We start from the raw sequence: 13290 nt of genomic DNA, 5'->3' as shown, positions 1-13290 counted from the left end.
TGTACAACTAATTTAGTTACAGTTTCATTTAGTTTGCTGAATGTATAACTCTTTCCTTCTTCTAATTGTAACATGTACATGATCTTGTATTTCATCATTAGTTATCACAACAGTTATCGCTTGCCTTAAATAGCTGTCAAAACATTTAAATGAAAATATATCTTGCTTCATAATCGCTGCTTGCCTTCCTTTCACAAGTCACACCCAATAAATATTGGCATGTGACAGTTTGACAAAAGTAGGGTTATATTCTGTAGTTGGCACAGATGTACATGCAAGGCTTAAAAAAAAGGATGAAAGGCATCAAATAATGAGCTGTTTCATTATAATCCTGTCTGGGTAATTATGAGCTTAATATGTCAATGCTGGTTTTGGCAGGTTCTGCCACCAGAAAAGGCTATATTTACCGCAGTCATTGTGCCACAATGCACTGAAAACAGCTTTCTTTCACATTAAATCTCATTTATATTGTACAGAAAAAAAGAGGGATGCTCTTTATGCTGTTATTATTATCCAAAACGCCCTACTAATGCTCTGGGGCATGATTTGTCATTGTTATTCAGTGCTCGCTCACCTACACTTAAAACATGATCCTTCAAGATTTTAATTAAGCACCAAGGTACCTCCCAAGGGGTTGTGGCTTGGCAAAGGAAACTACTTTGATTTATGTACTACTTTGTTGTTCCTGATTGAAGCTTGCCTGTTATAAGGGACGGTGGTGATGAATGAAAGAACCGGGCAATTATTCTTATTTGTTAATTAGTTCCTGTAAAGAATGTATTCTTCTGACAATGTCAATACCCACTAATAGTGCAGCTGAACATCAAGCCTTCTCTTTACATGTCATCTCTGTATCACAAAACAATCAAAAACATAAACCAACTGGCTACACTGGGAATCTTACTGTGAACTGGGAACTTGTTCAACTAAATGTGGTTACAAGTCCCTGCTAAAACAACAAAGGCTAACATCAGCAAACAGGGGAGCTTAATCCCTGAAACAGAAGTGTACATATTTGTCAATTATCAAGATGTCTCAGACAACCAGATATGATATTAACACAGCCTCTTAATACTCGATTGTATACAGTTAATTACTTTCTGGGTAGACATATGAATGCACCAGACAAAACAATAAATCATACTAATAACATAAAAGTGTAGTTACTGTTCAGTGATTTAAAAAATAAAATACTCATTAGCCAAACCTAATATTGCGGTTTCTCTTTCTAGATAAGCGTTGCTTATTCAGTCATCGTATAGCGTGGACAGCAGCCAGTTTTCAATAAGAAACTGTAAGTACTGGCAAGAGTATAATCCAGACTACCCAGGTGTACAGTATGCGGCTGTTTGTAATAAAAGACCACATGCCCTGCAATACCATATAACAAATACTCATGAGTGATGTAATAATAGTCAGACAATAATCTTTGTTTTAACAAATCTGGGTGCAAAAGCTCTGTAGCTGTAGGTTGTGTAATTATTTCCCTTTGAGTGTCAGCTGATTGTCTCCAATGTAAAACGGTATGCAAAACTTGCCTGGCCTGCTGTGGCACATAGCCACATTCACGAATCAAAGCAGTGGCTCGAGATGAAAGGGAAGATGGTCGGCCACCTCGGCAACACAAGAATGGTGAGCGAGACAGGCCTTGTGCAAGGTCTGCTCTCCTAGATGCATATCAGAAGGTAATGGAGTCTCGAAACTACAGGGGTGCTGCAGGATCGCTACGATTAGCTCGTGGAACTGCTGAAGGTCACCACTGCTGAGCTGAGAAGCCACAAGCCCTCATAAAACCATGCAGCGTATCATTATTTTCAAAGTGTTTCATTATGGACGGTTAACCTTGGCTAACTCCGACCTCACACTTTAATCAGCTGCTTGTAATGCCTTTGAAGCAGCGTAATCATTCAGCTTCTTTTCTTGTTTGTCAGCGGGAGAGACACAAATGTTGCGGAGCCTATTTTTAAAAAAGGAAAGAAATCCCTTTCCACTAGGCTGTGCAGGTATTTGAAAAGTTACACCGTGAGTCAGAACCTCCATAGATGAAGAACTAGATCGGTTTCCTTGGAAGGAATGCCATCTGAAAGAAATATCAGTGGCAGTCCAGAGAGAGAAACCCTGCCAAGGCTGAGGCCTCACAGACCATGATCTTGTTTCTACTGCTGCCATCCCGCACTATGACCACATGCGAGTCCACGAGCCAGCAGAAACACACACATCACAATAAACAAGGGCTTGCTGTGAATGAGCCTTGACTTCAACTCCCCAAAATATCTGAAGTCGGTTCAAGAATTTCATGGACCCCATTCATGATCCCAATCGAGTTTTCAGGGACCGGACCTTTATTATATGGCTGGAGCTTTTAGCGAGGCCATGTCCATTGTTCCTTTTGATCATGCAAACTGAATTAAAACCAGACCGATTCATGAATACTGCATGATTTCTATCCAACTGGAAATCTGACATGAAGAATCCTCAAAGCTGTGATACTTCAGTAACATGTTGAGAGCTTTGCTCATTCAAATGGAGATGATTGTTGGGCAATTATAGCCAACAGAATGAAGTAAGAGTGATGTCACGAGTCGACAGTCTTTTCTAAAAAAAAAATAAGAGTCTGCAGAATGTCTTTGGATATGTCTTCTTTACAATATCAGGTCCTGGCAGCTACAGCGCGCGTAATATTTAGGCAACTCAAAGCTCTGGTTTGAGGGTTAGGAAAAGATTATGATCTTAGATCAATACTGGAAAAGGTCTGCGTGTACTGCCTCCTGCTTTAAGTAAGGTTTCCAGTTGGAGCAAACATAAAAGGTTCATTATAGTGAAAAATTGTTCTATAAATGAGTGATAAATTAGTGACTCTGCAAGAGAGTGAAACAATGACAGAAGATTAGAGGGCAGAAATACAAAGACAAACAGTTGTTGTAAATTGCTTGCAGAAGGGCCTTTTTACATCAGCATGTTGTCTACAATGGATACAAAGATATTTTTGACAAAGTATAGGGAAGACATAAAAGGGCAAACATTTTCTTCTAAGAACAGCTGTTTTATTCTCCTCCGGGGCTTCACGGTACAGCGAGACAATCCTCCGTCAGTGCACTGTATTGAGATCTTGATACCATCATGAACATGAATTATGGCACAAAAGTATACATGCTGGAGTGTATCAGTCTAATGCATGTCCATAAAATATCCAATCAAACTGTGGCAGAGAGAGATGGCAGTTTTCCAATGTAAAAAGATTATTAAAGCTCATTTAGGGGGGTTATAGGCTGCCGTATTATTGCTATGGTAGACTAACTGCTGAGAGAGACCATAACGATATCCAGCTGCCACAAACAGACTATGTTTGAGAAGGATGCGTGTGCAGCAGCATGAACACAATCAAGCAAAATGGGAATAAAACGGTGCCTTTAAGCAACAAATCAGTGTTTTAAAAGCTATGTTTTTATACGACGCTTACATGTTTCGTTTTGTGACAAACAGGTTGTATTTTAAGTAGGTCTTTCTTGAACTTTGACCATTCAAATAAAACTTTTATTCACCCCCATTATTTAAGCTCTTTGTTCATCGGGTCTGGGGGATATTTGCACACCTGCTACTATTGTCAGTGATTTTAGTGCAACCCGGTAACACGCTGCATTATGGGAATGTGTCACGTAGGAGGGGGCAGGTGAAAAAGGGTGGATTAATCACACTGCCTAATGTGTAATACTACACACACACACCTGCAGCCCATAGACCTCTAATGAGACATATATTCACTTTTAACCTGATACGTGACCATTTACTGGAACAGTGACTAGTATTTCTACGAGTATGCTGCTTTAGTCAGAATGGTGTCAGCTAAATTGGAGAGAGAAATCTTACAGACAATAATTTGTGTTTGGTTGACAGGAATAATTTCTACAGGAATAATTATTCATTGAAAAAAAGAGATTCTACACAATTGGTACCCGACTTTAAAGCTTGAGGAAAGAAGTCTAATATAGAAATAGCAGCAATTAATTCAACTCATCCAACCCCGGAAATATGTCCCATAAGGAGGACATTCGCCAGTGGCCTATGCTCCTTGAAAAGAGCTTATGAGAGGGGCTTAAGTCAAACAAGTCAAGTTAAAAGGAAAACAGCTGAATGTTTTTGATACAGTCTGTGAGCCCATTAAGAGAATTGGACATTAGATCTATGAAACATGGAATGGCTGCCTCTCTGGGAAGCTTTAAAAATGAATGTGTCTTAACAGCGAGGCTAACCACTAAAGGGACACAACACTTATTGAATCAGCCAACCAGAGAGTGATTGACTGGTCCTTTTCAAAACTGCTTAATTCACTGTAAAAGCTGTTTTCAGGGGCGCTGGGAGTTTTTTCCCCTTCCTTTTTAATAAGTCAGCAAGGTTGAGGCTGTCAAAGATGTAGCGAGCCAAAACCAGATTAAAATGGTTTATCATGGTGGAAAAATATATCTTGTGGGGGCTCTGCTTTGATTCAAAGGAGCACAGTATGCACACAAATAACAACTCCTACAGGAGGTTCATTTTACCTTTGACCTTACAAGATGAACTAACCCAATCAGTAGATATACCATTTTTCATGTCAGTGACATATAAACAAAGTGTCTCTGGTACTCGAGTCAATAGGTATCTTAGTCTTATCATAAGATCATCATCCACTCATAAAACTCCCTCCCTCACTGACCTGTCTGTGTGGATCTGTGACTTATGGGTGTGCTTAGAGTGGGCTTAGCTTTTGAAGCTTTGTGTATATATCCTCCAAAAAAAAAGAATACTGAAATTGAACACTATGTGTATCCTTTTTTCTGCTATATATTGTTTAGTCATCAAAATACAGTAAACATTGGAATAATGACTGTGTCATGTTTCATTTGCAGTGTATTGGTGAATGAAATAATGACGTATTTTAGAGAAAAGTAATAACAAGGCAAGGCTTTTTTCCTTTGAGTAACCGATTGTATTGTACTGAATCTAAATTCTCTACTGTGAATGTGATGATCAACATAGTCTTAAAGCAATCAGAAATAGAGCTTGTGTTTATTTACAGTATATTTAAAATCACCAGACAACACTTTAAGAAAGAAAAAAATATTCTTTCATGACTTTGAACGTCAAAATAAACATTTCTTTCCTCGGGCACCGACAGGGTTTGATGGATGATGTAGTGATGTTGTGTACATGATCAAAATCCAATAACAACAACAACTGTGCTTCTCTTGTGGGTTCATTCACTTTGAACCGCTGACATAGATGTTTGTGAAACAGCCATGCAGCTACAAATAGTGGGGACTGTCAGTGTTAACCCTAAAGGAAACCCGTAGAAAACGGTACAGATGGATGGCCGACTATGTGAAGACATTTGACATGTAAGCATGTATTCTTAACTGGTTTTACACTGGAGCTCCAATTTGTCTCTGGCCAACTCAATGCAGGTCCTATCAGGAGGACATGTAATGCACCAGTTGAGAAACAATTTAAGAGTGTGAGGTCTGTCTAAATGAGCCACGCTGAGTAATGTAATGAAGTGGATTCATGAGCAGTGATGGCAGGATTACAGAAGGTCTTTACGAGTGCCGATCTGGGTAATGGTCTATGTCTGCGTTAGATTTCAAAGCCTTTCTCATATCCACCTCATAAACAACGCAGAAACCTGGTCTTGCGTTTCCCACAGGTTCAGACTGTTGGTTCAGATCATATTATACTTATACAAGTTGCAATGGGACTTGGTGTGTGTGTGTGTGTGTGTGTGTGTGTGTGTGTGTGTGTGTGTGTGTGTGTGTGCGCGTGAGACACGTGTGCCGTATGTCAACATTTCAACGTGATAAACAAAATAAAGAGAGTGGCAGCTGTGATAATGACGTGCCACAGGCTTATAGGTTAATAGCACGCTTGCTTTAGATGTAGTTTGGGGTCGCTTCTTTAGAAAGCATCACTGTGACCCGTAACACAGTCAGTTTTCATAAACATGATGTGTTTTCCATCAATATGTCTCTATTGCTAGCGCATCACTGTGTGCTATCTTTCAGTGTTGAGACATCCTGCAGGAAGTGGGGAGCTGTGCATTAACAACATGTTAATATCTGCCCCGTGGAGACGTACGTGGAGTGCAGTTAGTCAAACAGAGGAGTCACTCTTAGAGGCAGGAACTCCAAGTACAGTGTGTCTTCGAGCAGGCGGACTAAAAATAACACCGCCTAATCTCAGTGGGAAGATTGGGTGTTTAATAAATCTGCTGAACTACATCTCCTGACAAGCTGCAATTAAAAAAGACTCAGCAAAAACACATCAGCCATTCACTTCTTGGACATTTAAACATTTAACATGCACCTTGAAGTCATATCCATCAACTGCTGAGTTTGACAAAGCAGAAAGCCTCTGAGCTTACACCCCAGCCCCCAATACACACACACACACACACACATTTAAAGCTGTGTTTGGATATGTTTAGAATGTGTGTGATGAAATGGCACCAGCTGTGTACACTGGAGAGAAGCACAAGACACTCCTCCCCCCCCCACACCTTTCCCCTCCCAGGAGAGAGCAGAGCGTTAACCCCTTCCCTCCCGATGAATCAGAAAGGACAGCAAAGACAAAAGAGGCCTGGCCCACTATGGTTTGGGTACAATAAGATGTTACTGCCAGCTGGGTTGTTGCTGTTGAAGTAGAGTTCTTAACTAAGGCCCTGCTCTCGGTTCTTTTAATCGTAGGTTGTTTTTAGTTTCCCGATATACATGGGTCAGTAGGGCCCACATGAGCAGGCTTCTTACTTCACCACATGTTACAGGCTTAATTAAATCCTCTGATAATTGCAGCTGCACTCATACATCATCAAGTCAAGTCTTACAGTCTGAACAACTACCTAATTATTGATTCATATCGCAGGTGAGTGGTTGATAAAAAATACAAATGTTATATACATTCTCAGGGGGGCTTTTTCCATGTTAAGTTTAAAAAGGAAAAAAGGTAGAATATGTGCTTTATGACATACTTAAGGTTGATTTGATGACAACCAGAGTCACCATGTTAACAGCTCCAAACATATTTTAAGCAGCTACTTCATAAGTAATACAGCAGAAAAACAACTGCTGCTTTTGTTTACAACGCATGCAACCAAACTATCAAATGTTGATTTAATAAAGAAGTCAGTCAATAATAATTACAACCGCAATCTGATTTCATGCTGAACCTGGCACTTGTAGTCTTCCACGACGTCAGGGCACAGCAAAGGTGGTTACCTTGCTGAGTAGCTGGTGATGTGCAGCCTGTTGCCTGCAGATCGCCGATGAAAATGCGGAAAATAACCTTATTTTGTGTAGTGTTGTCAGGATACCGCAATTACTTACTTTGATACAACACCTCAAAATATTGACATTTGATACAATTTCTGATACCACAAGGAATATTAAAGTTTTAGATTGCTATTAAAGATAATTACTTGTTGTGTGTTTGTCAACAGCTGGTCCCATGTATCGAAACCGTCTCAAATATTCAATATTATCTATACTTCCAATATTTATGACTACACTATAGAAGACACATTTTTAGTGTACGGTTTTAGAATTGGCCACACAAGTGGGGTTTGATTCATTAAAATAGTAAGGATTGTGACTTTGACACCAAAGAAGCTGCCCATCGATTAGATCTGATGATAACGTGCCTGTTGAAATGTTTACTAAGCAAAACAGCTGCATGTCCACTTACGTCAACACTAATATAGGATGATTTTAGTTTAGCTTGAACCTTTCCATCCACAAAGTGCTATGAAACTATATGCTTGTGCCATTAAAATACTCGGATGTATGGTCCATTCCCAAAGAATCAGGACGTCTCAGTGGTGCTGGTATTAGTTTTGCAAATAAACCTCAAGTGCAGGTGAAGAGTTTGTGTTACCATCTGTTGTTAATTTCAGTCTGTGCGCCTGGAGGCAATGAAAGCCCACACTAAATGGTTACTGTATCTTAAACATTATTAAACCTTGAAAGAAAAAAAAAATAGACCAGATGGCCATACATATTGGAATAACACAGAGTCCATTTCATGAAACCATTAAAGTCAATAACATGTGACTTTCGCAAATATCAAAACCAGTCAAATCCAAACAGCTCCTTGTCTTTTGGTGGATGTTGTGCACGACCGAGGAGCTTGCCCAGAAGAAACCACAACGCTTAAACTGTCTCGAATCACTGGCTTTACCAAAATAAGTAATTGGATAAATGAGAATTAGATGCCAATGCGTTCATTTAAAGTCGTCTAAACTTTAAGAAAAAGGCAGCTTGTATACATATTAATAACTACAACCAGGTGTTTTTAACACAAGCCACAGAGCCAGTGAAACAGAGTCATTATCACAGATAAATTGAAAGCAGCAACCAATCAGTAAAACTATGGTCCTGGCAGGTGTGCCCTTGAGCAATGCTGATAAGTGTTCACCCTTAAGTAAAGGTAGTGTAAGAGGAGCGGACCCTGCTCCAACCTGAATGCCCTGCATTTAATAGTAAAAACTCACAGAAATAAGCCGTTTGCTGCAAGGAGGGTTCTGATAAAAAGGAAAAGTGTTTATTTGTAGCTGATTACAGCAAGTGATCTTTCCTGAATTTTATTCTAGGCGTATTATTCAGCTGTGTGAAGTTGTGGCATGTTCTACTTCAGCACCACTGGTTCTCCCTTCATCTCGGTGCCAAAAGAAACGGCAGCTTCATTAGTCATGACTGCAGCACCTAATTAAGTTTGTGCCACTCGTTTGGATTTTTCTGTAAATTTAAAAGATTCTCTGATGTTTCAAAGTGCCTCTGGGCCCGTCTGTCTCTGTTGTCATTAAATTGAATATTTCCTGTGCCAGCGTTTTTGAGTATTGCCTCTTTTCAAATCAAAACTGTGAATCTCATGAAAGTTATGCTGTTTGGGAAAAGGTGCTGCGACAGCCTATAAATAGATTAGAGAAGTAATGCCTCAGTTCGGTAGGACTTGTAAGCATGCCACATCTCTTGGATGACTAACTGCTATGCATTGTGCTGCCTTTCAGCGAGCTGATTCCAATACATTGGAGGCTGATTTGAAACATGCATGCAAGAGAGGCTATTTGTTCACCATGGAAAGGCATTGTGATTAGAATGAAATGCACGCTTTGTACTCTCCCTCTCTCTCTCTCTCCCAACATAAATGGTGGAGATACAGGATAAGCACCTTCTCACCACCCTCGCTCCCTCCCTCCCTCTCGCTCGCTCTCGGCCTCCTTTTTGCATTGTGGCAATTACTGTTACAGATGGAAAAATCTCACTTGACCTGGGGAATTTATGAGCAGGAGTAAAATCTCACTTCGCCTCTACGCCAATTCAAAGCTGATGTAGTTAAAATGTCTCAAGGCTGATGAAGACATGATGAAATTGGGCACATATGACAACTTGGCCAACATGACAAAGAGCTGACGAAACCGTGAGACAAACCTGGTAACTGTTTAGAGGCAGCGTCAGATTGCAAGGGCAAACAGCACTATAGGGCTGAAAGCATTTGGTGAGGGGGTTGGTGTGTGTGTGTGCGAGGACGGGTGGGGGATGTATGCCGGGGGCGACCATTGTTTAAACTTTGTAAAACGCTGCACTCGTGTCATTCGTCTGCCAAAGTGATGTTCCCTCTTGCTGGGGTACAAGGGGAAGGCAAGGCTCCTGAGGGATAAGGAATAGTTCAAGTGTTACGTCGCTGAGGAACTATGACAAAGTATCATCAGTGTTTTACGTGACCTCTGCCTCGCGTAGTTAGGGAGTTAATAAACATGTCATACCTCAGCAATGTTAGGAAACAGGGCTGCTTGTGCCCTCCACAGATGGAGGGAAGTGAATAAACCAACTTGTAAACAATGCAGGCTGTCTAAGCTGGAGTGAGCAGATAAAACGGCCGCTGTACATCATGTGGCGCCTCTATTAGGATGACAGTCGGAGGGGGTTTGCTGATGCCAACGTTGGAGATAAGTGCTCAACACAACACAACACAACACAACACAATGAATGCCTTCACACTGAACAGATCAGAAGTGTGCCATATATTCCTTTCTGTATACATTGGAGAGTCTGCGTACAGCTGGGCGGTGCTGGAGCTGGTTTAAATACTCAAAAGAAAAAGTTATGATAGAAACAAGGAGTAACTCGACACGCCAAAGGGTAAACAAGGTATTGAGCTGCACGGTGCACAGGTTCTTGTAACAGGATCAAGTCCAGAGGACTTTATTTTGACACCCGATGCACGGTGTCTCACTTCCACCACGTTGTAAGGCAGTAGTTTACACGCTGTCATGTGGATCGCTGATGTCTAGGAACACGTACGACTGTGTATAGCCGACAGCGCCCGTGACGGTGGAGAGTTTAGCGGTGCAGGTGGCCGGTCGGTCCGAGGCTGGGACGAGAAGTAACGCTGAGCCGATGCACTTGTCGCGTGCTCTCATTTCCGTGAGTGATTCTCACGACAGGCAAAGTTTGTGGCAAGAGATGATTGGAGGAGGGGGCGGGGGGGGCGGCGGAGGTATTAATGAATCAACTCCAAAAAATAAACAGTAATGATTAGTGGCTAATTATTAGTCAGGAGAGGGGGGGGGGGGGGGGGGGGACAAGTGGAAGCAACTAAGAAGATGAAGATTACTTTTTGATTCAAGTTAATACTGGATGGATTTCCACTCGGTTCAGACGGGAGCAGCCCGGGGTGACGGTGCACCGGCGCGGTCACGCAACACACACCAGACGTTGTCCTCACCTTGTTGAAGTTGTAGTAGCCCAAACAGTGGGCGAAATCCAGGTTCGGCTGGTTCTCCTGGAATAGAATTCCACACAGCAGCCGGATAAAAATCGTACATCCATGGTGTGCGTGTGCGCGTGTGTGTGTATGCGTGTGTGTGCGGGTGCCGCGCAAGCTGTAGCTTACTACTGCACGGAGATCAATTTGTTTCTGCCGTTTTACAATCCCAGCGCGCGCACACACAGAGAGAGATGAGAGAGATGACGAGAGAGAAAGAGAGAGACGGAGAAAGTGACCCAAGCTTGTTGGGGGGGTGAATGAGGACACTGTGGCCGAGGGGTAGGGGAAGGGAAGGGGGGAGGTTTCGGTGTGAAGTTTTGATATCCTTCTTCCTACACCTGGTTCGGCCACTTCATTCTCCGAGGAAGCCCGCGTGAAGTGGACGGAGCCGAATAAGCTGTCCGTCAAGCAGCGGTTATGACGCGGTGTGCCCATGCATTTACACACAGCTGCTGCTGCTGCTGCTGCTGGCTGCTGCTGTATACAAAGAAAGCCACGAGACGGCGACTGAGCGTGGGTCCACCTCCTTTCCTCCCCCCTTCAAACGCAGGAAAGAGAAGAAAAAAAAAAAAAAAAAAACTGCAACAAAGTGGTAATAATAACCACGAAGTAAGTCGCGCGTCAAAACAGTACCGTAACACGGAAAGGTGTCCCCGTCCTCCGCGGTGCTCTCCAGAAGTTTATATTCTCCCAACTTAGGAAACTCATTGGTGAAGCAGTTGAGTAGGAAGTGGATAGCTGGCTGCGCGAGCCCCTCAGCTAAGTGCATCGATTGGGAGGTTTTGTAAAACAAGCCAAACAACACTCCACAGATGGCGCAATTAGTGGATATGATGTAGTACAGTGCGTGTGTGTGTGTGTGTGCGTGTGTGTGCCTGTGTGTATGCTCGGGTTCAGCCCTCGGCTCTGCCTGTGGTTGTGATGAACAAGGCAAAATGTGTGAACACGCCGGCCACGCCCCAAACACACGTAGCCACGCCCACTAAAACACTGCATTTAAATCCATGTGACATGTTGGCATATGATAATTACAATTACAGGAGTCTTTCTTTTTTTTTTTTTTTTTTGCATATGCCTGTGTATTTTATTATTTTACCCCATGCATAGCCTACTTTGTTTTTTTGTGTTTTGTCTGCAGCACCGAGTTTTAAAGGATTCTACTCCAGTCAGTGGGGAATGACAGCATGCTTTTAAAAAAGTACCAATGTTGAGTATTTGAGTATCCAAGACAGTTATTTTTTCTGGAAATACAATTGTAAGCTGTTTGGCTTCATTCACATTTGACCACTGGGATGTATTTTTGTTTTTGTTTTGCAGTCCGTGTTAATGCACCTCAAACAGCCAACATTAATGTGCATGTGCCGACTAGATGCTATCGTAACTAAAAAAAAAAAGCCCAGTGTTTCTGTGACAGAACTTCACACAGACTTGTACTTTCTCTTGTATTCTTGTGGTCTCACGTCTCTCTCTGTTACCCTCTTGTTACCGTATGTTCATGAATCTGAGTCATAAAGCCCCAGAAAAAATTGGAACATTTTCAACTTGTGCAGACGCGTCTTCCCCTCAAGGCAAACTTGCAACTGTTCACGTGTACTCAGATCTTTATCTTGACTTTTGCGTCACCTCTAATATTGACTTCATATTCTCCCTGAATACATCTCTAGTTTCAGACCACCGCCAGAGATGAAGTTCTCAAAGTCGAGACATCCGTACGTTTTTCCAAAGCACATCCCTGTATTTCTTTATATCCAGGTCTACTTGGTGTACATAAATACATACTCTGGATAGAAGCAATTTTGTGATAACCAACTCAAAAAAAAGTAATACATTTGTACACTTTCATCTAGGATATAGCTGTACTTGTACTACTCTTTATGTACATATATTCACTTGCACTACCTTTTTCTCAAGTAGGACTGTAATCATTCACATTCATTCATTCATTCGTCTTCATTTCAAATACGGGTTGCTTGCTCACTATTTGAAGTTATGGCAAAGTTGTGCTCCAGATTGCAGCAACTTGTAACAATCTCGAACCGATGTCTCCTCAAACCAAACATCAGTTAGAATTCTGCCCTGGCTACAACCCGCTTTCAGACCACATATACAATAATGGTCAGATGCAGTGATAACAACAATATGCTGTTTAGGGAAAAATGAGGAGAAAAGAAAAATACGAGATAGTAGCAGGGCAGAGGTGGTGTTGCTCGGAGGCCAGTGAGAAAACAACACATCCTGCTCTTGTTATACCAACTGTAGCATTTGACACTATTTTTGAGATTTTATGATATGACTACACACGTTTGAAACAAGTCCTCATACCAAAATGTGAGTCAGTTTCACAGTGTCAACAGTGTTTCTAAAACAACCCATGACATTTCAAAAATGTGAGTGTTTTCTTATTCAACAGCCGTATCTCTAACGTATTATCAAGTTCAAGCAGACATAAGTACGAGATCATATGGGCAACTCCTGGTGCCGGAAAATAGATTTTAGAAG

General features: G+C 41.7%; 1 protein-coding gene across 1 annotated transcript in view; it reads right to left on the bottom strand.

The window, feature by feature from the left end:
* Positions 1 to 11560, bottom strand: part of tox3 (TOX high mobility group box family member 3) — a 39085-nt gene extending 27525 nt beyond the window's left edge. The window contains exons 1-3 of the mRNA XM_034525143.1: positions 11425 to 11560; positions 11235 to 11329; positions 10750 to 10971 (exon numbers count right to left, since the gene is read on the bottom strand). Of these exons, the coding sequence (XP_034381034.1) occupies positions 10750 to 10971; positions 11235 to 11329; positions 11425 to 11560 (453 nt within the window). The remainder of the gene's footprint in view (positions 1 to 10749; positions 10972 to 11234; positions 11330 to 11424) is intronic.
* Positions 11561 to 13290: the final 1730 nt, after the last annotated feature.

The sequence above is a fragment of the Cyclopterus lumpus genome, chromosome 3 (assembly GCF_009769545.1).
Source record: "Cyclopterus lumpus isolate fCycLum1 chromosome 3, fCycLum1.pri, whole genome shotgun sequence".
Classification (NCBI taxonomy): Eukaryota; Metazoa; Chordata; class Actinopteri; order Perciformes; family Cyclopteridae; genus Cyclopterus; species Cyclopterus lumpus.
Note: the sequence above shows the minus strand (reverse complement) of the source record. Positions and strands in the feature narration are given on the sequence as shown.